The sequence below is a fragment of the Temnothorax curvispinosus genome, unplaced genomic scaffold (assembly GCF_003070985.1).
Source record: "Temnothorax curvispinosus isolate PA1 unplaced genomic scaffold, ASM307098v1 QBEX01012734.1, whole genome shotgun sequence".
Taxonomy (NCBI): domain Eukaryota; kingdom Metazoa; phylum Arthropoda; class Insecta; order Hymenoptera; family Formicidae; genus Temnothorax; species Temnothorax curvispinosus.
Genome location: NW_020222514.1, coordinates 178,970 through 203,457, shown reverse-complemented (window position 1 = coordinate 203,457; position 24,488 = coordinate 178,970). Strand labels below are relative to the sequence as shown.

The following is a 24,488-nucleotide window of genomic DNA, read 5'->3' as shown; positions in this document are numbered from 1 at the left end:
GTGTACATATATCATATAAACAATCTATAACGGTTATTACATCGAAATACTTACACATTGTTATACACATATTATATAAGCATATCTTTTCATACTCTACATAGATAATTCTATATGACTTCACAATGGAGTTTAGTTCAATCCGATTTAATTAAAAATTATTCTTAATTGTTAATTATATCTAGTTTCTATATTCTCTTAATGTAACAGAAAGTGATCACTTATGAGACATATTGTACATATACATATTTTCAACTTTTATCGATATATAAGAGATCGAATTTCCTTTCCGTAAGTCATACAATTGTTAGAATTAACGCCAGTATAATCGTCGCATTAATAAATCTAATTTCCTCCGCAATCGCTACATTCTTCGGTGTTACGTATATATCGTGCTATATGTTCAACCGCGCGCTGACTGCGATTGTGTCAAATGTCGTGGAATCTGCAATATTCCGGAACTGTGATGAGTGTGAATTGCGATACGCGCGCGGAAGACACTTCTCTGACATAATAAAAATGCGGGGGGGCCAGAGTACGAGGGAATGAAGGACGCGCGTATTCCGCGCAATTTAATGCCGTTTGTCGACGGCGATAAACCCGGGGATCTCCCGTGTTCGTGTTCTTTTCGTGAACCAGGACACGCGCGCGAACCTTTTTTGGCCTATTAGCAATGTTTCCTCATTAGCAATATATGTTTCTCTTTTGTAATGTCTGACGTCATTCCCGCGCTCAGTAACGTGACTGGCTGAACCAGGCCCTTCTTGTCGTGGACGAACGTTTTCCTGAAATGCACACAACGGAATTAGAAGAAACGTCGGGATAACATGTTAAACGTATGCAATAAATGTGTATTATATTAATCGCGCGCCCATACATATACACATTTATTCGTATGTTCCAGAATCGCTGTTAAATTATAAAAACCTTACCATTAAAAGTCACTTATGTTCATTTCTATCAATGCAGATTTACTTTAATCTCGGTTTAACTTATTCTTTATTTTTCTTATTTTCTAAAACTAGAAAAAGGTAAAAAGTAAGTTAAACCGAGATTAAAGTTAAGCTACATCGGTAGAAATGGGCATTATAAAGTAATTTCGATTCAAGTTTGATCAATTTTGTCGACGTTCAATTCAATTGAAGCAGAATTTCTTATAGCTAGATTATAGTGTCTGTTTCTATCAATACAGATTAACTTTAATCTGTACTGTTCAATATACTTGTTATTAATCGTTTTCTAATTCTTAGAACCAGAAAGTAAACGATTACTTTATTTTATCTTTATGACGGTTATTTTATCAAGACGTATCTACAGACGTATGTTTTAATTAATTGTTAGAACTATTAATTTTCCTTTCGCTTGACACGTAGAAAGAAGGATTAGACGTCAGAAACGCTAAACTTTTGTACAGCTAGAAATTTCTTATGTCTATTTCTACCAATGTAGATGTTTAACTTTAATTTCAATTTAACTTACTCTTCACCTTTTTCCAGTTCTAAGAATTAGCATCAATAGTTCTATCCGTTCTAACAAAAACACTGCAATGTAGATATACGTCTCTTAAAATGACCATCATATATAGATCTAGATAAAATAAATGATAAAGTTAATCGTTTGATTGAAGTCACTCTTGTCCTTTTGCTTTCGATCAAGCTCCGATTAATATAATCGGCAATTGAAATTAACTTACAATTAGTCAAATAAGCTTGTGATTGTCCGCTCCGGAATTTCGCTCCGCTACGTCCCTGGCAGCGTCCCACTACTCCCACTCCGCATTACTCGGCCAGGTTCGCAGCGTTCGACTGACTCGACTCGCCGCATTCGGCGCATTCAACAGCTGGCCAGTGAACGACGAAGTAGTGGGTGAACGGTTTCTCGCGCTTCATGGATCGCAACGCGTAATATAGGCTGTATCGATGACACAGCTAGCACGGACGTGATCTTCAGCTCCAACCTCGTTGGCCCGCGCGTTTTTCTTTCTCGAGGTGAGTCTCGAAAGCTCTCCGTTTCCTCTCCGGGGCTACCGACTTTCGGGGGGAGGGACACTTAGATTCCATGATGATGATGATGATGAAAGATAATTTCCTCCGTTTTCCTCCTTTTGTTCGTTTTTGTTGCTTTATAACAGTAAACGGTGTTGCTCTCTGTTAAGCGAGCGCGTTATCTCTTCAATGCCGTCGCTCCATTTAAAATTGTTTCGTCGCCGTCTCCGACGATTATCTAACATTTTTTTTCCTTCCCTCCTTTCCGGACCGAGGACTCCATTCAGCAGAGGGTCGATTATGTATATCTTTTCCTCTAGACTCTACAGAGTGGAAACGTGAAAAGTTTCATATAACTGTCTCGATCTTTGGCTTTCTATGTGTTGAATAGAAAGAGATGGTCACATGAAACTTTTCACTTTTCACGTTTTCGCCCTGGGAAAAAAGATACATAATCGACCCCCAGCAGAATCGTGGCCACGTGGCTCATCTTCGCTCGGTTGCGTCACTCGAGCATCCATCAGCCGCGTATGCCGTGGACAGGAAGTCGACTCTGCCCCGCAAAGTGTCAAGTTGTCTTTTCTTTCAGAGTGCCGCATCGATACACCATGAACAACAGTTACGATGTCAAACCCAGTGACGATGCCGCCGTCACGACAGTGCCGCATCAGCGTATGCACGAGTCGGAGCCGGGAAAGGTCACCGAGAACACTTCCCTGTCTCCCAACAACAATCAGACCTACTTCGCCGACGAGAGGGTGCCGGTGCCAGAAACAGGACACGTAAGTTTGCCTTCGTAGCGCTGCAGGGATTGAGTAAGGCAATGAGAATGCGAGACTATAAATTATAAGAGAATTAGATAATGGAAGAGAATAAGACAATGAGAAGACGGTAATAGGAATGCGTGCTCTCTTCCCAGTCAGTCACCAACAAACTTGACATCATCGATCTTGGCCCATGCCTGATGTAGACTTGAATTCTTTTTCGCAGACGGGGTTTAGCTTTAGGAAACTATGGGCTTTCACGGGGCCTGGCTTTTTAATGTCCATAGCTTATCTGGATCCTGGCAACATAGAATCGGATCTACAATCCGGAGTGGTGGCAAGATACAAGGTATGCCCTGGAGTCAAGGACAAAAGCAAAAACTGCAAAAGCTGCCGCAATCAGTTTTATTTACTTTACTATCAAATTCTCTTATCTTCTTTTTTTTATAATATTCCTTGTTGACGTCTTCGCTTTCAGTTATTATGGGTACTACTAAGCGCTACTGTCCTAGGTCTCGTTATGCAAAGACTCAGCGCGCGCCTCGGCGTAGTTACCGGTCTACATCTGGCAGAGATGTGTTACAGACAATACAAAAAAGTACCTAGATTTATTTTATGGATAATGATTGAAATAGCGATTATTGGTAGTGATATGCAAGAGGTAATAGGAACGGCTATTGCCCTTTACCTCTTATCTAACAAAGCGTAAGTGGCCGATACGATTGCTAAATATTTATCTTTAACACGCGCAAGCTAACGTGTTCAAAATATTCCTTGGAGTATGGAACATTTTAAAGCGTCGTAGCTCGCGATTAATCCCTTCGGTGTCGAATACATTTATTTTAATCTCTGCTTAAAAGAACCTAAAAAACCTTTCTAACTAAATGCAAAATACATGGGGAATAAAAAGTATTTCATATAATATACGAAAGATGGATCATAATCCGCGTGATATACGTATGTATGTTTGCAAATTACGTTTACTTATTTTGCAGATATTATTACGTTAAATTGCATACTTTTTATGCATTTTGTTACCTCTCTTCGATTATTATTTTCATTTCTCTTCTCCCTTTTTTCTTTACCATGAATTTATAATTGCAAATAACGCACGTAAATATGCAGATTTGTGAAAGAGAAAGTTACGTTTCAGGATTCCTATATGGGGTGGCGTACTAATCACAGTAGTCGATACATTCACATTTTTATTCCTAGACAAATACGGATTGAGGAAACTGGAGTTTTTCTTTGGTTTTCTCATCATGATCATGGCTGTTACCTTCGGTTACGAGGTAAATTCATTTCTTAGAATATATTTCGATATTGCGTTGCTGATTATACCTTATTGCTACAATGTCTTTCGATGTTTCAGTATGTCGTTTCCGAGCCCTCTCAAATAGATGTTATAAGCGGTATGTTTGTTCCATGGTACAATGGAATGAATTACGATAACAAGGTACTGCTTCAAGCGGTGGGAATCGTCGGCGCGGTTATTATGCCGCATAACTTGTACCTTCATAGTGCCTTGGTCAAAGTGAGAATAATGACCATACTATAATATATTATGATTATGCGCTAATTCCTTAATATATATGAAAGATCATTTATTTTTTAGTCCAGAGACATTGATCGAAGACAGCCTGCAAAGATCAAAGATGCCAACATGTATTACTTCATTGAGGCCTGCATCGCACTATTCGTTTCATTTCTAATCAACGTCTTTGTCGTAGCTGTATTTGCTCATGGTCTGTTCGACAAGACGAATGACGATGTTGTGAGTATAAGTACAGTTATTAAAACCGATATAGGTGATTTTGGACGAATAGTTGAATTAATTTCTGTTTTATTTCGCAGTATAAACTTTGCGAAGCAAATAATTATACTCTCGGCATGGAAACTTTTGTTGTAAGTGTTTTATAGCCTTTTATATTTAATTCTTTCCGCTGTACAAGCACATGTAAACTAGTGTTCTTTAGTCAAACGTTTTCAAGTATCCTTTCCTCTAAATTCCAGCAAAACAATGCGACATTCAGTGCTGATCTTTACAAGGGTGGAGTCTTCCTCGGTTGTTCCTTCGGCGCAGCCGCAATGTACATATGGGCCGTTGGTATTTTAGCCGCCGGACAATCGTCCACGATGACGGGCACTTACGCCGGTCAATTCGCGATGGAAGGATTCTTAAATCTGCAGTGGGCACGATGGAAACGAGTTCTCTTCACTCGAACAATCGCTATAGTTCCTACGTTCTTAGTAGCGTTCTTCGCCGACATGAACAATTTGAGCAGCATGAATGATATTTTAAACGCTATAATGAGCTTGCAATTACCGTTCGCCACCCTGCCGACAATTGCCTTCACCAGCAGTGCTCAAATCATGGGTGAATTCCGAAACGGAATGTACGTAGCTTCGTCCAAATTTTCAATACTTTTAACACATAGAAACTTCCTTCTTTACGTTCCGTAATTATATTATCTGTATTGCAGACTGAATAAGATCGTGTCGACCGCTTTATCGGTCCTAGTGATAGTGATAAACATATATTTCGTGGCACAAACTGTCCAAGAAGACCTGCCCAACAATTGGGCTATCTACTTAGCCATGTCTGTGTATGCGATTTTGTATCTTATTTTTTGCGCTTACTTGGCTATCCACATGGCTGTGAGTATGGGTGCAACTTCCCTCGGCAATAATTGGGTATGTACATTTTTGCCTATATTTATAATACATGCGTGTGCTATTTGCTTTGACATTAAATTACGTCTTAGCCACAATTTTTCAGCATTCTGATAATTATATCTAGAATATAATAAATTTTATTTTTTATAATAAAATATGCGATAATCTTTTCTTTTTAATAATTTACTTCATTATTTTTCATTTCAGTTCGTTACTAAGTACATTGGTACGCCCGTAAGTCCGACCCTAGGTATATCAAATCCTGCCGTTTACGCCAGGTAAGAATTTTAGCGACAATCATTTATCGTAATTGTAACCAAATCCAGTAATTTCGCCAAGTAACGCTAATCATGTGTCTGTCCTCACGGCAAATTTTTTTTAAACCGAGAAATTGTAACAAAACTGAAAAACTGTAGTTTTGCATGTATTACTTGAAATATTTGATGCAATCGAGACTAATCTTGTATATAAAACTATTTGCTGGTGTGGTAATTTTATACGTGTGCCTATTTTGTGTGTTGTATGCTTTAGCGTCAACTGTATAATAAAAATCTTTTACAAAGCTGGAAATTTACTCAGAATGTGACTTCATGCGAATAAAATGCATTTATGTACTGTTGCATCCGCGTTAAGTTCGTCGTTACGAACATGCGATCGTATACCAAGCGCGATAACAAATATATGCAATATCTTTTGACTCGCTTTTTAGTTAAAGTTGGAAAACGCTTAAATTTGAAAAATAACGAATTTAATGAAATGCGTTTATAGACTGCTTAAACATATTTTTTTCTGAGATTAACAATTGGGGAAAAAATATGGTGAATTTGGAGATGATTGAGAGTGCAAAACTTGCTTGCGATGTAACTTTGTGTGTTAAAATAAATAATTGCTAGGTTGACTTGTGATTCATGCTTTCTGTACCTCACTTGTAAAAAGATAATTGTCTTCCTGTTATTTACTAATAATAGAACACGTTTGAATACTCACACTTGTACGTCTGACTAGATTAAGTATGTGACTTGGTACGTTAAGTGCTTTTTTAATTGTAAGGTATTCTTATCGTGTTGTTGTTCGAGAGCTCTATTTTCTATAAATTCCTTAATTATTTTTGTTTAAAAAGTAACTTCTAACTAATGCACGTACTTTACTTATAAGTATATCATATTATAATGTTTACTTTTACATTACACTATATGAGCTCTCGTAAAGGTATTTGTTTACAATAGTTTGGGAGTACTGTCTTTTTAAGGGTTCTTAAATGTAATCCGTTATCATTAGTTGGTGCTGTGTCAAATGTATATAAATGATCTCTAAGGAAAGATAAATATATAAACTACAAGATAACGTAAGTTTAGCTCTAGTTTTTGATACAGACAGAGTTCTTTTCATTCATAGTTTCCACAATACGTCGGAAACCTCGTTAAACGCTTAGTCGGAGTAATGCAATTGAATGTGCAATTGAGACGTACAATATGTGGCCTTTGTGTTCCACGAACACGTGAAAACAATGTCGTGTCGGAAAGGTGCTTATATCATCTCGTGATGTCAGCATGGTGCCTCATGGTACGTGTACGATCAATGAAAGATGTATTTTTACGATAAATAAACAAGAATGCTTTTTACCACAAAGTTTGCTTCGTCATCGTTATTGAATGATATACATATATTCCGGAACGTCGTTGCTCCTATACCATTCTGCTGTTGTCAATTTTCTTCGTTTCTCCATCGTTTGTTTCTTGTCTCTCTAAAAATTTATGTATGACGAGTGATTAACCGAAACTATTTTCATTGCATGCACATTTTTAACAAACACAAAAGTCTGAAAATAAATCGAAAGGCTGACTCATCATAAGGTAAGAATGCTATACGTCGAAATTCATGCTGTTGCCTCGATTCGACTTAGATTCGTTTCAAGACGCGGGCAACGTTCTAAAAAGTATCCTTAAATGTTAAATATATTGCAGAACAAATCCAGCGTTTACTATACAAGAAAGCGGCAGTTTTACATCTATACCAGAATGGTAACATCTTCACAAGTATATCAGCATCGGATATGTAAACGATGTGTACTATGGGGATAGAAAAAGTCTGTTTTCAATTGCACAATTGAATAAGAGGTAATAATGCCTAGTGCATCGCATTGACATCCCATCGTTAAATTTATTAGTATCATGATTTTTTTAATTTTTCATTATATGATGGCTGGATAATTCAAATGTTAATTCGCGCATAAAAAACAACATATATTGATATAATATTACATATTCAGCAATCTTTCTTTCATTTAAGTATTTTCTATAACGATATATATATCTTTTAAATATTATTAACATATTTATAATACCTAGATTCGTTTTGCAAATTATGTATGTGCATAATAATGTCGGGTCTCAACAAAACATTGAGATTTATATTAAATACTCATGCATAATTATATACCATGTGCAATATAATGTAAATATCATTTCGAATGAATGAATTTTTATTGGTCTGCATATAAAATAAGTAATATCCGCAATAGCAGCAGATTAAAAATTTTTTTGGCGAATTACATATTATGCTATTGTTTGTAATATCACAAAAATATTCCTAATAAGATGCGCACGTCATTTTTTTCCCTCTTTATTTATAAGTACTCTAAAGTAAGTCGAGACACGCACGGACTTAGTCGCAAAACTAAGTTGCAAGATGTCAATTTTAAAACAGGAACATGATCCGCATATTTTAACTTGTAGCTCGCAGGTGTACAATCGCATTCGCAAAATTCCAATTAATATTATATATAAAAATTAGAAAAAGATGTATTCTTATAAAATGTAATATTATCTGCATGATAATTTGAATTGCTACTGCGCCTGTTTGGAATGACCGAATTTTTGTAAATAAAATTTGTTTACAGGCAGTGTTCTGCATTAGCTGTGTGTTTCTCTTTCAAAACTTTTTTTTGTCATATTTTGAAGAAGCTCGCGAGAGGTCCAAGCTTGAAACATCACGACTAGACAATCACTGTAATATCACATGTATCAGACAGTTAATCGTAACAATAATTAAGTTGTGCAGCTATTCTATAAAGTAGAAGTTCTTGCGTTTCATAAAATTTTGTGACAAAATTTGTTCATTGCATATTTCGCAATATGCTACATTACTCACATTGAACATTTATTATACAAGACATTTATGCATCTGACGATATATTACAAATACGCGTGTTTTATAAAAGTACCTGATTATTTGTCTCTCTCGGTAGTCGTAAAATAAAATAATTTTCTAAAATATAAAATTTCGATATCCATTTGTCTATTCGGATTTACTATTTCTTAAAATAGCAATATAAAATCGTTATTATCGCGATGGTCGGACTTTGATCTTGCTCAGTTTCAAATAAGTTATTATCGTGTAAAAGTGAGCAAACCTAAGTTTCCAAAGGAATATCGCGAATTCAACGTAGATGAAAACATATTATTTCATGAAAATGAGCAAAAGTTCAAAATATGTCTCTAATATATCACCATAAAAAAATAGCACATCACGAGGTTGATGTGATATAATAAATTATATCACATATATATATATATATATATATATATATATATATATATATATAATGATTAAATTGTGTTATTCGTTATAAAAGAGCTTCTTTATAAGAAGCGCTTTTAAAATAAAGCATAAAAATATTAAAATAAGAACTATTTAGTGATTTAAGCAGTCAAATAGACATATATATATACTATATATCGAACATCTCGTCCCAAATTTTAAGAAAAATTTGTAAAAAAAACGCCTTGCTTAATTTTGTCGCAGGCATTAATAAATCAATGATTACCCTATATTTTTTAATACTTTTCGCCATATTAATTACTTCTACCAAATACCCGTTATATGGCATCGTTATAACCATTGTACGACAAACGAAAATAATACTGTCTGTGTTCTCTTTTATGTCGCCAATACAAAAAGCCGATTATTATTAGGACCAATAAAACTAGCATTAATATGGACGATGTCAGGATTGCTGAAACAAATAAATGATGCTAATTAAAACTCACGAGATAGCCATCTAAAGAATAATAATATACAAAATATCAATAGCACTGCATGATATAAAAAAAAGTATATATAGATATTTAATGCGATATATTAAATGCAATAATTACCGATGACATCGCTAGAACTTATATCATTCCGATTAAACATTCCTATTAAACATTCTCTCTCCCAATCTTCAGGTACAACGTCTCTCGTTAAATTAATAAATTCATTTAAAGGACATAACGTAGCGCAACTTGGTAATGTCATAAGTATCGGTTCATCAGTGGTATTTTTATAAGAAACCTGTGAGCAAAGAAAGATTGTGTGTCAATTACAAATTGCACGGAGCTTTTTGTATAAATGGTAAGCAAAATTCTTACTGTTACAAAGTACTGATTTTCCGAGTTCGTCCTTAATTCTACGAGGATCGTAGCAGCGTAAGGTGGACAATGAGGCTCGAATAAGTTCAAAGTCATAAGCAAATTCGCTATGGTCTCATCGTGAGCACTGTATACCCATAGCTTTCTGTCAGGGTGTAAGGTATGTTGCGCTTTCTTGACCATGTGATCTATCATTTCTCCAAGCAGTGGACCTAACAATACAAAAAGTTTTCAAAGTTAAGTCAACTATATAGTTAAGAGAAATTAACAAACACCTTTAAAAGCATAAAAATATTAATAAATACAAATATAAATAAATTATTAATACAACTGATTTTAACTATTACCTGATTTTAACCTTTGAAGTATCTTGTTGTAGGATTCTGTCATAAAACTAAGTACAGCAATAGGTCTCAGTTTATCTGGGAACACCGACTTCGTCCACTGCGGTAGAGTTTTGTTGTACAGTTGCTGTAAAAATAAACTCGTTGCTGTAAAGCGAGCTCTTTATTGCGTGCTTACTCAAGCCAGTGAGTAAATTATGATATGCAAACGTATACACAACTGATAATATAGAATAATCTCGACGTACCTCGATAAATAAAACATCGTATAGGTGTTCAACCGCTCTAAACGATGACATATCGTCCCCGGTGTTCTCACCTAAGTAGACATAGAGCTTTGCGTTCGCTTTATTTATGCGTTCCATTTCCGGCGACGTTAACAGCTTCTCCAGCTCGTAATCGTATCGCGCGCAGTGTTTGCTTCCCTTCAACACGTAGTCCTGCTTCTCCGGGACGGTGTGCACGGGGATTGGCATCCATTTGAGGCTGTCCCACACCTGAGCCTTCACCGGCGGATAAAGACCCGCGAGATTCGCCTCGGCCGACATCAGGGTACGATCTACGTCTGTACTGTGAACGTAGACGTCGTACGGCGAGTAAAGGTCGCTTAAAAGATGAGAGTAACGTTTCCTCAGCCAGCGTCCAAGAAGCAGGTGTTCATGCTTTCCAATCTACATTTTCCGAACGTTTAGTATCAGTAAAGTTAGCATGAAAGAAATCGATATACAGCAAGAAAAGCAATCCTTAAAATCTACTCGACATATTCAAATTTTTTTTTTCTCATATTTGCTGTGTCTAATCAATTTAAAACTTATTGCGTAGTTTATTTTCTTTATCTTTTTTAGAATGCCAAATGGTTGAAGGTTGTGCCAGAATCGAACGTCGCAATATTATGTTACACTTTTCAATAAAGATTATGATAAGATAAGGAAAAATGACCAGGAAAAAAATATTCACAATATTAGAGGACAAAGCGTAATCTCTGTAACCATTTATGTCTACGTTTGCTTATCGTAATTGTCTTCCTTACATTCGTTAACTGTCCATATGGAACCGGCCAGAACGATTCGTTATTGTAAGGGTCGTTCTTGTAAGGCCGAACAGGAGTCCTATCTCCATGCCTGTACAACTGTGAACAAGAAACGAGCTCCGTTATGTTTTAGCAATAAGTTTCTTTAATAACTACTTAGCATTAAATGTCAAGTTGAAAGCTATTTTAGCGTTTTGCCTCTAAAATTATCCATCAATTTTAACAACGTTAAAAGACACATCAATAACGAAATATAAAAATATCGAGCTATAAATATAAACATAAAAACAATATTGCGTAATAAAAAGGTATTGAACTTGGAGTTACGTAAACAGCTGTATTAAAAGCAAGAGAAAAAGAAACGAGCGCCAAATCTATCAGACACGTGTAAGGTCAACGATTCATCGCGCGATTCGTCACTTTGCTCGCTCACCACGTTCGCGAAGACGACCGTGCCCAGGTCGAGGTCGCCGGTGCCGGAGCAGCTGACGGCGAGGATGCTCGCGAGGGCGACCAGCACTCCGATGTCCATGTCCGCGTGACGGTCTCTCTTGGTCGCTCTCTACTCGGCGTCGCGGCTCGGAGCAGCGGCGGCGGCGGCGACGACGCGACGACGGCCGCACGTGTTGATCGCACGTGACGTCGCGGATCCTCTCGGAGCAGATTCACCTAGTATCCGTACGTCGCGCGCACACTTACACGACGCGCACGCGACGGCGACGCGGCGACGTGTCGTGCGTGTACATACATCCGCACAAAGAGTACGACTCCGTACTCCGTTGTGCACAAAGAACCCCCCCGGCGCCCCCCTCCCCCGGCCTCGCCAGGACTGTTGCCCCGTCCCCACTATTTTACAAGTTTTTCCACCGTCTTGGAGCCGTCCCCTTCCCCCTCCGCCCGTTCAGCATTCTCTCTCTTTTTGTCTCTTGCGTTCTTTCTCTTTGTCTCTCCTTTATTTTCTCCGTTTATGCACGGTCACGTGGTCAAGTGCAATGGGGGAGGATAGGGGAGGAGCAATGTGTAAGGCGCAGTTTACGGGGGAACAGCTGTTTCAGAATAGGGGAGCTCCATTCCATTCTCCAATGCTCCATTATGCAAACGTCCGCGCTTGCCGCTTACGCGGCGAGTTGTACGACGGGTTCTTGCAACCGGGGAGCCCGATCCGGTGCTTGGAGCACCGTTGTCTTCGCCGGCACTTGACATTGGACGTACGTCGAATGAATCACCCGATGAATCGCCGCGAAGGCATAAAATTTGCAAAGACATACAATTCTTCCGGACTTGACGATGCGAAAAAAAAAACTTGTTAAAATCTTGAATGGCACGAATTCTTAATATTTTGACGCGTCTGTATTGATATGCACATAACATTATAGCTTTAGTAAACTCGAGTTTTGAGTTTGAGAGATAGGTTCCTTTGTTAGATCCTCTAATTCCCTGAAATTATTTTTCTGACTCTAATGATATTTGTTCGGTACTTAATACTTATGATGTAGTGGTAAACATTGTTCCTGGCAACTAACTTAATCTTTGCATATCTGAAGAAATAACAATAAATAACAATAAATAATGAGATAGATAAATAAATTTGTAATTACAAATTGACCATCACCTTTCATCATCTGTACAATTTGCATCTGAAAATTGTGGCTTATATACAATTAAGAATGAAGTTTTCTCTCCAACTTACAAGAATATAATATCTAGCTTTATAGAAAAATCTTGCCTTGTGTTTGGATGCCCGTCTAAATAGTCCAGATTATCGATACAAATAAGATTCATTTTTAGCTGATTACCGAATTATACCTTTGTTGATTGGCATCCATTATATCATCTTCCGAAGGTATATTTAATTCAATACTTTGTGTATCTCCTACCACTTCTCAATTAGTTTAATGATATGTAATCCATCTATCTCCGTTGTTTACAACTTGCATTGTTGGAGTGACAAAAGAAATTAATGTTTACAAGTTCAACATTAATTTCATTCGTCATCCCAACAATGCAATTACATGATTTTTCTGTATTCTTGCCAAGAACATTCTTTGAAAAATTAAGGAAAAAAAAAACATTGTCATATCTATCACAGAGAGAATGAATTAATAATTAAATAAATTGTATTACTTGAATCAGACTGTATTTCCGTATTTGTGTTTATTGAGAGCGATGAACTTATCATACTATTAGAAATATCCTTTTTTCTTATCACTTCTTTACTTTGTATATTTAAATCACTGTAGCTTTCTTCTTTATAATAATTTTGTTTATTTTAATTAAACAAACGAAAATAACTACAATGAAGAAAGCTACAGTGCCGGTTGGATGCTGTCAATTTGTCACTGCATGGTAATGTGGGATTTCGTAAAAAAAACGTAAAATCTGATGTTGACGACACACCTGTTTGTTAAAATTATATATTAAAATTTTAATCTACCCTTTTAAATATTAAAATTGAATATATCAATGTTAGATATCTATCATAAATACATTGAAATTGAAATATCGTGCAATAAAATCAATTTAAAAAAATACCAAATATATTAAATGTTTCACAGAGGTCTCAATACATACCTAAATCTTGATTAAATGAAGATATCACATTTTCACTATATGCTTCCTCCTTTAATATTTTCTTTTTGGATACATTTGTGAAAGATTTAACATCCTTCCCATTATTACTTGAAAAGGAACTGATACTCTCATACGCTCCTGCTTTGTATCAACAATTTGCAATCTCACTTTTTTTACTATTTAGTGATAATTTAGTTAAAACATTAGGCAAATATATATATATATAATTTCACGTTAATATAGTATTGTTATTATAAAATTATAAATATTTTTTTTCACTAAAGTTATGTGCATTTAACTGCAGGAAAAGAATTGTTTAGAGAGAGTGAAAACGTATAGCATGTACGTTCTTTTCGAAGCTATCCGAGTTACATTCTATTTATTTTCGTGTTGTAGGTTTAAACCTAAGAAAGTGTTCTCGCTAACTCACCTTGTATATACACAGCTACATGACTTGCTACTCATAAAGGGGACTAATGCTTTAGCTTCACTTTCTACCTTGTTCTCTTTTCACTTTCTCTCTTCTTAGGAAAAAATGTGGCCAAGGGGGAACGGACGCTCTCACTATGTGTCGACAATGACGGGCGAAATTAGTCGTAAAATAAATTTTACCAGCGAGAATATGTCTAGCGTAGTGTAGGACAAATCCTGATTGACAATAATTAAAAATTTGTATATTTTCACATTGCACATATGTACATAAAATTTTATCGCAATTCGTTCGGTACGTATAAATGTTCTTTTGAAACTAGAATTATCATCCGTTAATAGTAATATTTATCATTGTGTCGGTAGTGTACACTGTAAAAGCCCCGTTTTTTTCTTAAAAACCCACGTAATTTACACGTAAAATACATATAACAACTGACTATTGTACACGCTTGCATGTACAAAAGGATTTACTTTCCCTGTATGCATTACAATCTATATAGGACTACATATAACTATATATAATACATACAATCCACCTTAGAAAATATTAATAGAACTATACTTTTTATATCTTTTTATACAGATTGTCCCGGAAGTCACGTACCTCTTTCTAAGATATAAACATTAAAAAGCGGACATGATGAATAAAGTAATTCTATATCTATATATATATTTCACATATTCTTAAATATGTGATAAAACACATGATACATCTACATAGTATACGTAAGTCATAGACATTTTATTATAAAACAATACAAATCTGAATGTATAAAAAAAAATGCGTTGTACCTTTTTCTACGTGTTTTAAAATAACGTTTGTATTGTTTTACAAAAATGCGTAGCAAGCCACTTTGATCTCTTACTTGACAATAAATGCAGATAAAAGTGTCTTTCGATCGAACTTTCGCCGAGACTCAATTGACCCATTATTCAGCGGAGAATCTACAGACGAGAGAAAGTGTGCAACTTCCGAAACAGGCTGCATTTGTAAAAATATACAGAGACCTAACTTTTTTTTAATCACAATTCACGTTTACTAACGTAATCGCAGATTGCATTAGGACAGCTTCGTCTCTATGAAAAGCTTTGTAAAACTAAAAGAAATCTCCGTACGTTTGCTATAATTCAACATTAGTAACCCAAACACTGGAAATAGGTTCTTGGCTGCGTAGGAATAACAGTCGTGACATCACAGTCTTCGTTGGCGATAACGCTGCATAAAGTTGATCAGCAAGTGAGCGACGAATGGCCATAGGATTAGTAAGACAAACAAACGCGGCGGGCATTCTTGCAACGGCCACCATCTCGCATACGTGCGTCTACCGGTGTGCTCCTAAAACAGAAAGAAGTATTGACGTCAGCATTTTTATACGCGATAGATAAAATGCGATGAATAAATAATGAAACGAGAAGTATTACTTCTTATTCTATTATAATAAGATGCGATGAATAAATAATAAAACGAGAAGTATTACTTCTTATTCTATTATATTTCAAGGAGATAAAAAGTACGACATTCTTATTTCCATTGAAATTGGATATGTCTAAATAGTAATGATGTTACGTACCGTTTGCGGCGCCAGCGCTTGCAGGGCTTGCCCTTCCAAACCTCGTACTCTGGCCGTTATACGATCCAGATCTCTCTGTAGATGCTGCATAGTTGTCGCGATCTGATTTAGGAATTCCGCATTGACTTTATTGTCGTCTTTCTTCGTTCTCTGTCTACCTCTCTCTCGATGGCCCTCCGTTGCCGTTTCCGCGTGACCGTTAGCGTTGCTGTATCCATTAGTCAATTCAGTGTTTTCTTTTACAATATTCTCAGTACTTGAACGATCAATTCCGTTCTTTGTCGTGCTTTGTACTTTTTGAGGAGCAGTAGTAGACTTAAGTGCATCTTTTTGTGCTTTCTCCGGCGCTGACTGTAACAAAAAATCGTATTATTTGTATAAGACAGAATGATTGACGTAAATGTAAATATAAATGTTAATGTCGTACTTCAACAGTATCTATAAATTCCTCTTCTTCGCCATCGGTGTCCTGTGGCAGCGGGCTTGCAGTGCGACTGCTGGTCGGGCTGGTTTCCAAACTACTCGTTATATGCCGAGAAGCATTCATCACTCTGTGAGGTGATGTTTCTCTAGATGCTGATAAAATAAGAAAGCATTAGAGACAAAAGATTGTAGAAGAAAATATTTTTTGATTGTGTATGTTGTGTTTAGTCAAGGAACTTGAAGCTGTTATCATGTTATTGTACAATATTATCACACTGATAACACAGAAAACATTGATAACTTTGAATTATTTCAAGTATCATAATAAATATCTGATATTCTAAATGCTCTTCCAATATCTTCAATTTAGATCTTTGGTAAACATGATTATATAAATCCGATGTTTTGGTTTAATTCTTGGTATCTGATTGATTAATCCTCGAATAGTTTTAAATAATATATATGCAGTAGATTATTGCTATACATGATATGTTAACGTTGAGATAAGATAATGTAATTAATTGAAATTTAAATGTTGCTAAAAGTAAAAAAGGAACGAACCTAATGGTGAACCAGACAATGGTGATCCCGGTTGGGAGCGAATACGCTCCAGTACTGGTCCCACGAGTAATTCCAAATCCTCAGCCGGCACGCTTTCGTAGAAGGAGTCCAAACTGCCGAGAAACGTTGCCACATTATCCGTGTAAGACATCGTTTCGACAATCTGCAACGCAAGACGTTTAATACGTTCATCTTTGTGCGAGTGTGATTTTTATTGTTATTTCACAAACGCTTACTTTCTTCAGTTCCTCCACATAATTATTCATGGCTTCTGTACGACCCATATTGCCAAGGCGTGTCCACGCGTCCCATTTCGCTTTCTTGACAACTTCCCAGAATGCGGGTTTAGATTGTTGACAGGGTCCCTCGGTCGCTTGTTTGTAGTACGAATAAAAACGCAGCATAATCTCATGGCTGGGCTGATACGCTCCTAAAACGTTAAATATTAACGATATATCAGACTGTCAAAATTATAATCGTTAAAAATTATATTATATTTCCGATTGGCATTATTATTAATTCTTGCTGAATATTTAAGATTGCTTTAACATATTATAGCATTCGTGTTGCAAAAACAAGAAGTTTTAATCGAAATTGATATCCTGATTAAACGAGCACTGAACAGAGATACAATGTGATACACGATGATATTTTTATCTTCTATCTATCTCCTTGACCCCCCCCCCCCAGCTAAAGTGTTGAAAATATTCTCTTAGGCATGACGGAACGGATTAATAATATGGTAATTTATACATCGCATGATAATTACATAGTCTAAAAAAACGTATTATTATATGTTACAAGCTACACTACGTGTATATATTAATAACAAATATTAGACACGCTACAAAAATTTTAAATTGTATTTCCAATGAAATTCATGATCTCAGAAATTAATGTTAATATAAGAAACTGTTGTAGCAATTACTGTGAAAGCTCATCGTCTATCTTTGTTACCAGGTAATGCCTCATTGAATCATCTTCCTCGAAACTCAAATGTGATATGTCTATATAAAGTTCGCATCTCTTCGATAAAACGTGTGATGTACTTTACACTTTACCATTACAATACAATTATGTCTATATACTTTTTTTTTCAAGACGTTAGTTCGTGGTACGAGAATACTAAGAAATCGGCGATATCAAGAAATGTGAAATAAAAAGTATTGTAACTTTATCCGATGCATTTTTTGTACTTCGTCTGTTAATAAGTGACCTGGAAAAAAATAATTATTAACAAAATTTCATAACTGCTGGTGCAACACAAGTTACTTTTTTGTGATCAGTGAAGAGTAACATTCTAGTTTTAACTACTAACCGTGTCTTGCGCACTGTTAGAAAGTAAAGTGGGGAGTAATACAGTCACTTAGCTATATGAAGTGACTGGAAAGTACACTCGTACGTGCAATATCTAACCGATCTAACGTAAAGGCTGCACAATAAAAAAATGCACATGTATAGATTTGAATGACAAAACGATCTTGATAATACGACATTGAGATTAATCGTGAAACGTTATTTTGATTTATAGATATTAAAAGATAATTCCTTATTTTTAATTCCAGCTCCTAATAAGACTTTTACAGAAAAATAGTCACACTCCCGTTTTTCTTTTCACAAAAGAGCAGACGTAATAAACAGCGATAAAAAAAAAAACTGGTTTACGAAAATAAATATTGTGATTTTATTTAAGCTATACTATGAGTTATAGCATTTGAGAAATGCAAATCAGCAAGCCCGTCACATTTTTCGACATAATTATCAAATGTGAAGGGCATTCACGTCGCGGCGCAAAGAGTCTCAAAGGTGAAGCTGTCCAGCAGGACGGACAAATACGGCGGACATGAAGATTTCTTCCGCACTGCGCGGGGACTCGAAAAATGGAATTATTTTTTCCCCAATAACGTTCTCCACGTCGCGAGAATGAAAAATTGACTTGGGGAACATTCACTTTCCTCGACATGATTAAATCTTGCCAATTTCTCCGCACGGCAGCGCGTAATGTCTGCAAGATCTTCGTGCTCGTTTCCGTATATAAAAATAAAACCACCTGCGATAAAAAGAAAAGCTAAAAGTCGCTCATACAAGTAATTAAAGTTTAAAGATCCACTTCGCGTGGGTTTTACCGTGTCGTTGCGCCAATGTTTTCAGATTAAAAAGATATTTGTACGAATCTCGATGGAATCAATTTTTTCCGACGCTTCTCGAAAACGTCGCGGAAAAAAGCTTCGTGTTATTCATTGTCGCCTTTTCAACGTTATGAATAAATGCATGAGCCGTTTTTCGCGCGAGGGCGACAAATAATCAGCAGCGACATTAACGTGGACTTTAACCAGCACGCAATAAAGCTACACGGCCGAAGGAAGAGAGGCGAGAAAGGAAAAGAAATCAACAAGCGTGGAAGGTAAAAAGCGATTGCACTAGCGCTGCGATATATCTGCCGCGTTCGCGTTCCCAGGCGAACGCAAGAGCGGATATGCGAGGCGTGTGAGAGGTAAAACACATTTCCGAATGCACGGCCAACGAAATGTTGGCCGAACCGCGCGTAAGAAATCGAGGCGTGTGTGCCTGCAGCTCGGTCGCGATAACGCCGCGACGATAACGCGGGGCGTAGGGTCGTCTCTCACCATTTTTCGGCAGGCTCCTGATCACGTTCACGGCGGCGTTGAACTTCTCCTCCGTCGTCATGTTTCCCGGAGGGACGAGCGGCGCGGCGGTATGTCCTCTTTACTTGCCTTCTCCTACGGTATCCCACTGTCCCTTATGGGGGACGCGACGTGGACGGCTTCTCGGCTGCGCGATATCACGGCCGCGATACCCTCTGGCAGTATAAGAAAAAAAAAAAAAAAACCCAAGAAAAGAGGAAAAACACTCTGGACTCCGAAACCGATCTCGGCGGCAGCGCGAGCGTGGCGTACCTGGCCGACGACTGGCGGCTTACTAACTATCACGTCGACTCGTCCACCGTCGAGAACCGGACTGGCCTGTTTGCAAACCACGGAGGGACTGCCGAACCGACTGCCGTTGTTGACGTCTGTCGGGACGTTGATCATCCAGGCGGGTCACGCGATGGCCGCGATGACGATGACTGGCTGCAGCGACAATGACTGACAGATTGTTGTCGTAGATTATCGTACCGTTTGACGATTGGCGGTCGTCCGGGGTGGTCCGGGGCAGCGCTCGCGGGCATGCGCGAGCCCGAGTTGTCCAGGAAATTTCAATAACCTCCGTCAGCTGTAATTGCTGTAAATGATTAATACAAATTAATTTCCACAACTCTGTCGATCGACTTCTCGATATTGATCCCATGCTATCCAGCATGGTCCCGTGCTGTCCCGTGCCCTCTCTCGTCACGGGCAGGACAAATTATGAATTCTTCACGAATAATTACATTAATTTCATTAATAACTAGATATCTCTAAATTCTTGACAAATAAAATCGCACAATCACAGCTTTAGAGAAGAAACAAACTTCTTCTCATTTAGCTAGTCCCTCTGCTTATTGTTTGCACAAGCCAATATCATGTAAACTACAATTATAATCCTTAATAAATTAAATTACATGATTGTCACGGCTTTCTCGGAGTGAACACTTTTACTATTTTAGCTAGTATTCTGCCTTAACTTGTCGCAAACATTGTGTCGCATTGTGTAAACTATAATCAAATAATTATCATAGCTTTCTCAAACATTTACTTTTACTATTCAACCTGATACTCTGTCTTAGCTTCTTGCAAGCAAACATTATGTAAATTATAATCAAATACAATCCTTAACAAATTAAATTACATAATTATTATAGCTTTCTCAAACACTAACTTTTACTAATCAACTGATACTCTGTCCTAGCTTCTTGCAAGCAAACATTATGTAAACTATAATCAAATATAATCCTTAACAAATTAAATTACATAATTATCACAGCTTTTTCAAAAACTTTTGCTATTCAATTGATACTCTGTCTTAGCTTATCGCCAGCAAACATTACGTAAACTGTAAACAATTATAAATTATAATTCTTGAAAAATTAACTTACATAATTTTATTAATTGTCACAGCTTTCTCGGAGCGAACATGCATTTCTGTTATTCAACTGATATTCTGTCTTAGCCCGTCGCAATAAGCAAGAATTACGTAAACTATAATTATATACATAATCCTTAGCAAATAAAATCACACAATTGTTATAATTGTCACTCTCAAGTAGATTTCTATTCGTTCAACTGGTTCTACATTAGCCTCAACCAGTTCCATCCTACTCTACAAGACTATAATTCCTCGATGCGCGTAAAATTGCACAATTATCGCTCCCAGGCGCTCGAGCTGTCAGATCCACGATGACACGCTACGGGAACACGGGAAGGAGCGATAGAGAGAGAGAGAGAGCCGGTCGACCTCGCGGAAGGAGGAGGCACGAGCCCGCAATCCCGTCCCGATTTTTCCAACTCTATCGCACGCGAATTCGCTCGAGCGAGCGTAATTGCGAAGCGTGACGAGCCCCGATCTTCGGGCAAGAAACCTGACACTACCTGACAAACCGCGCGTTGCACGGTGCAATTTAATTCGTCTTTTTTCGACGATGGGAGAGGGCGGGAGAAGGGGTTACACGCTGACCGTATATCTCGTTGATTTCTGTTTTCCTCTCCCTTCTCTTTCCAGGGGCGGGGGGGGTCCAAACGGCGGAATCCGAGCAGCTCCAGGATCGCGCGATAACCGCAAATTATCCGCGAGAGACGGAATCGGAGAAATTTAAACGCGCCGTCACTGGGCGGCGAAATCGTTAACGTGCCTCGCGATTGTCAGGCGGCGCGCCGCGCGGGCGCCGCGTCGACAGTTCCGTCTGCACTTTTCTGCACTCCGTCGCCGCGATGTGCAGCGTGCAGCTGCGTACCTTTTGCACTTAAAATAAAATAAGCGTTGATAAATCATGCAATTCGACGTTGGGAGGGAGAGGGAGAGAAGAAAACTAGAAGTACGAAGATTCAATTGCAAAGGACCTACATCCTTCCTTCATTTCGTCCTCTGTTGCTCCTCCAACGTCTGAGCGTAAATTGTGAAAAGAGCTGTCTCGTCGCGGGTGCAGAACAGAGAAGGTACAACCAGGTACAACGTCGTGCAGCTGGAAGGAACAGGGGAGAACAGGTAGAGTTATATGGTTCATGCCGATCGAAACATTCGTAACACTGTACTAACTGTGTAACTTCAAACCCTGAAGAAGCAAGTGGTCGAGTCAAGATTGTATGTATCCCGTACGCGTCAGTATTTCTTGAATGAACACTTTAAATCGCGTCGTTCTTCGATTACCGGAAACATGCCCTGACATACGCAGCTTTTGTGTCTAGTAGATCGAGCAGGTTTAAGTTGGTCAATGATGACTTCGTTCGGCCGAGGTCGCGGATGGTCCAACCACCAGAGCCAGGACAGAGACCAGGGTCTACGTAGGCCAGGAGGAGGAGGAGGTGGAGGCGCGTTCGGCAGCAACAAGGTGCTGAAAGACATAGTGGACAAACTGGTCTCCCATGACGAGCGCGAGGGCCTCCCGCCGCAACTGATCCAGGAGATCGTGGACCTGTTGACCGTCGCGGTCAACGAGGACAATCTGAGGTATCCCTCGGTTCAGCAAACTTCCAGCGATTGTCGTCTTGCCACCTTCTAACACAGAGTCGCGAATTTCAGGCACGTGTGCGACTCGCTGTGGAAGCAGGCGATATACCACTCGCTGACCACAAAGTTGGCGATGGTGTTCAGCGACAACAGGGTCGCTCTGTTAGAGGATAATAACAAAAACAGCATACGAAGCCGCTTCTTACGTTTTCTACAGGATAATTATATGTGTAGGTACTTGACGAAACGCTGCCTGTTCGATCTCCCATTCTGTATTCGCGCTACTCATGTTCGCGTTGTTCTTTTAGCTAAGGAAAAAGACAGAGCAGAGGATAGAAAGATATTTGCCAACAAAATCTTACTTCACGCAGAAGTCTACTATCACATGAGACTGAACGATGGAAACAGATTAAAAATATTGGCCGAGCCATTAATTCAATATTTGGAAGATCTGTTGCAAGACAATCCTAAGGATAATATTTATTTTATCATGATACAGGTAAGATTTTGATTTGTAACACGTATATAAAAAAAAAAAGGATAAGATGGAGCTTGATCGTTTATAAAAGTGTAAAGTGTATGATTATCAAGAAATCTTGTCTTTAGCTTCTTAGATCTGGTAAGGATCTTTTCGCGGCGTGCCCGGGAGGATTAGAGAGCTTAATAATGACAATCAGGCAACTGCTGGTGAAGGAAAACCTGCACAATCCTGAAAATTATGCAGCTTTATTGCTGGTGATAGAACTAGCCAATAACGACTATGAAATTAAGGACACTCGGGTGAAACATTTTTATTTCTCAAATATCAAGTCCCTCTCTTTCGAACACCCGTTCACTCACGAAGAATTAAAGGTGATAGCAACAAAGACTGAAAATGGTAACGATTACTTGTTAAACGTCAAGTGAAGGAATTGTGTAATAAATATGTGAATGATATACTTCCGCTACCGTCACATATGATTGAGCAACTTTTTGATGGTTCCAGATAATAAATTACAGGAAGTAGATAACAGCCAACGAATTGTAAGAGAAGACGCGAAGAATGATGTATCTGGGCAAGGCAATTATTCAAAGAATTCTATTCCAAGAGCGATACGCGGTTCGGGTGCGTCAGACAAACCAAAAAAAGGAACTAATACGAAATCAAATTCACTGAGAACGACACCGCCGAGGGAAAGGAACAAGGCTTGGGGTCACGACGATAGGTTTCACGAGCATTACGAATGAATATCTTGTACAAGGTATATAGACAACAATACATTCACAAAGTGAATTTTACTTCGACTATATGTTTATGCGCACTTGCGTGTATAACGGCAATTATAAAATTGTTTCTACATTGCAGTTCATTGTCGGTCTGCTGACGCACAGAATAAATGAAGTTACAAAAGAGATTTTAAGAAAGATCATGGATACTATGGATGTATGTATACGCGACGGTATACGTGACGTATATTGTCGTGGTTGCGATCAGTGTGAGCAAAACCATATTGGATTCCTTTTTTTCGACAGAGGAAGAGAAGAGAACAGTTCCATTTTGTCCTATTTCGACATCGAAAATTTAACGGAATGTGATATGCTCTGATATTATCGTGCTTTTATCTTACGCTCAGGCAAAATTTCCAAGTGCCATGCGTTTTATGTGAGCCCATCCCTTGGAAGATCAGAATATACAAGTTTTGTAAGCAGTTTATTTATGAACATATATCGTGTCATTGGGACATTAAACAATCTTCTCTCTCCTATGATTCGCAAGGTAGTTTATTGTGGAGTAAGAAATAAATGATATTACTTTTTTTTTATTCTTATTGTCTGAATAATTTTTGTTATAGCGGCATCATGAAATTTTAGAAGCGTCGACGTGATTTTAACTTTTTTTTTTTTTTACAATTATATTAATCTCTCAGAATAGAAGTACATCTCTTTCGCCCATCGGAACATTATTCAAGATTATATCTCACGATTTACTATGAACAAACGACATCACAGAATAATGCTATATAATGTATGTATTAAGTATGCAAATAAAGTAAAATTGCAATTCTATTATTTCCTACTCTAATTTCTCGCCTGAGCTCGTATTTTATAGCTACTCTTTGCAGTGATTTGAGCTGC

The 24,488-nt window shown here is 37.7% G+C and overlaps 4 protein-coding genes across 14 annotated transcripts; 2 read left to right on the top strand and 2 right to left on the bottom strand.

The window, feature by feature from the left end:
- Nucleotides 1–1,835: 1,835 nt before the first annotated feature.
- Nucleotides 1,836–7,816, top strand: LOC112462780 (protein Malvolio). 6 transcript variants are annotated; one of them, XM_025028795.1, is made up of 12 exons: nt 1,836–1,988; nt 2,575–2,767; nt 2,976–3,098; nt 3,228–3,454; nt 3,903–4,041; nt 4,122–4,283; nt 4,365–4,523; nt 4,604–4,654; nt 4,763–5,145; nt 5,233–5,443; nt 5,633–5,703; nt 7,390–7,450. In XM_025028795.1, the coding sequence occupies exons 2-12, from the start codon at nt 2,594–2,596 to the stop codon at nt 7,448–7,450; spliced, it is 1,761 nt and encodes a 586-aa protein (XP_024884563.1). In that variant the 5' UTR covers nt 1,836–1,988; nt 2,575–2,593. The 6 variants fall into 6 exon arrangements, 4 of the variants coding, with proteins under 4 accessions (XP_024884563.1, XP_024884565.1, XP_024884564.1 ...); XR_003041708.1 differs by lacking the exon at nt 1,836–1,988 and adding an exon at nt 6,821–6,988 and having other exon boundaries at nt 2,594–2,767; nt 7,390–7,816; XR_003041709.1 differs by lacking the exons at nt 1,836–1,988; nt 7,390–7,450 and adding exons at nt 6,821–6,988; nt 7,244–7,278 and having other exon boundaries at nt 2,594–2,767.
- Nucleotides 7,817–8,428: 612 nt separating this feature from the next.
- On the bottom strand, nt 8,429–11,985 carry LOC112462782 (prostatic acid phosphatase-like). The gene is made up of 7 exons (XM_025028800.1): nt 11,645–11,985; nt 11,212–11,310; nt 10,430–10,852; nt 10,185–10,308; nt 9,838–10,049; nt 9,583–9,760; nt 8,429–9,440 (listed from the first exon to the last, which is right to left on the bottom strand). Exons 1-7 carry the CDS (start codon nt 11,741–11,743, stop codon nt 9,304–9,306), a joined length of 1,272 nt encoding a protein of 423 aa, XP_024884568.1. The 5' UTR covers nt 11,744–11,985; the 3' UTR covers nt 8,429–9,303.
- Nucleotides 11,986–14,434: 2,449 nt separating this feature from the next.
- LOC112462784 (acyl-CoA-binding domain-containing protein 4) lies at nt 14,435–19,779 on the bottom strand. Its single transcript, XM_025028807.1, has 7 exons — nt 19,688–19,779; nt 19,397–19,590; nt 17,006–17,199; nt 16,770–16,932; nt 16,213–16,361; nt 15,786–16,136; nt 14,435–15,550 (listed from the first exon to the last, which is right to left on the bottom strand). The coding sequence occupies exons 2-7, from the start codon at nt 19,455–19,457 to the stop codon at nt 15,407–15,409; spliced, it is 1,062 nt and encodes a 353-aa protein (XP_024884575.1). The 5' UTR covers nt 19,458–19,590; nt 19,688–19,779; the 3' UTR covers nt 14,435–15,406.
- A 1,859-nt stretch (nt 19,780–21,638) lies between these two features.
- On the top strand, nt 21,639–24,422 carry LOC112462783. 6 transcript variants are annotated; one of them, XM_025028806.1, is made up of 7 exons: nt 21,639–21,911; nt 22,115–22,373; nt 22,446–22,603; nt 22,682–22,872; nt 22,980–23,250; nt 23,359–23,614; nt 23,719–24,422. In XM_025028806.1, the coding sequence occupies exons 2-6, from the start codon at nt 22,138–22,140 to the stop codon at nt 23,598–23,600; spliced, it is 1,098 nt and encodes a 365-aa protein (XP_024884574.1). In that variant the 5' UTR covers nt 21,639–21,911; nt 22,115–22,137; the 3' UTR covers nt 23,601–23,614; nt 23,719–24,422. The 6 variants fall into 6 exon arrangements, 5 of the variants coding, with proteins under 5 accessions (XP_024884574.1, XP_024884570.1, XP_024884572.1 ...); XM_025028802.1 differs by lacking the exon at nt 21,639–21,911 and adding an exon at nt 21,917–22,007 and having other exon boundaries at nt 22,112–22,373; XM_025028804.1 differs by lacking the exon at nt 21,639–21,911 and adding an exon at nt 21,921–22,007.
- Nucleotides 24,423–24,488: the final 66 nt, after the last annotated feature.

What these genes read in the sequence shown, in the direction of transcription:
- LOC112462780 (XM_025028796.1), top strand. Translation starts at nt 2,594, where the DNA reads ATGAACAACAGTTACGATGTCAAACCCAGTGACGATGCCGCCGTCACG. An exon ending in TACCTCTTATCTAACAAAGC is followed by an intron (nt 3,455 to 3,902) that starts GTAAGTGGCCGA and finishes GTTACGTTTCAG; the next exon opens with GATTCCTATATGGGGTGGCG. An exon ending in CTTCCCTCGGCAATAATTGG is followed by an intron (nt 5,444 to 5,632) that starts GTATGTACATTT and finishes TTTTCATTTCAG; the next exon opens with TTCGTTACTAAGTACATTGG.
- LOC112462782 (XM_025028800.1), bottom strand. Translation starts at nt 11,743, where the DNA reads ATGGACATCGGAGTGCTGGTCGCCCTCGCGAGCATCCTCGCCGTCAGC. An exon ending in CGGTCGTCTTCGCGAACGTG is followed by an intron (nt 11,311 to 11,644) that starts GTGAGCGAGCAA and finishes TCTTGTTCACAG; the next exon opens with TTGTACAGGCATGGAGATAG. An exon ending in ACGATGTTTTATTTATCGAG is followed by an intron (nt 10,309 to 10,429) that starts GTACGTCGAGAT and finishes TTATTTTTACAG; the next exon opens with CAACTGTACAACAAAACTCT.
- LOC112462784 (XM_025028807.1), bottom strand. Translation starts at nt 19,457, where the DNA reads ATGACGACGGAGGAGAAGTTCAACGCCGCCGTGAACGTGATCAGGAGC. An exon ending in ATTGTCTGGTTCACCATTAG is followed by an intron (nt 16,362 to 16,769) that starts GTTCGTTCCTTT and finishes TTATTTTATCAG; the next exon opens with CATCTAGAGAAACATCACCT. An exon ending in AATTTATAGATACTGTTGAA is followed by an intron (nt 16,137 to 16,212) that starts GTACGACATTAA and finishes TTTTTGTTACAG; the next exon opens with TCAGCGCCGGAGAAAGCACA.
- LOC112462783 (XM_025028806.1), top strand. Translation starts at nt 22,138, where the DNA reads ATGATGACTTCGTTCGGCCGAGGTCGCGGATGGTCCAACCACCAGAGC. An exon ending in TCTACAGGATAATTATATGT is followed by an intron (nt 22,604 to 22,681) that starts GTAGGTACTTGA and finishes TTGTTCTTTTAG; the next exon opens with CTAAGGAAAAAGACAGAGCA. An exon ending in TTTATTTTATCATGATACAG is followed by an intron (nt 22,873 to 22,979) that starts GTAAGATTTTGA and finishes TCTTGTCTTTAG; the next exon opens with CTTCTTAGATCTGGTAAGGA.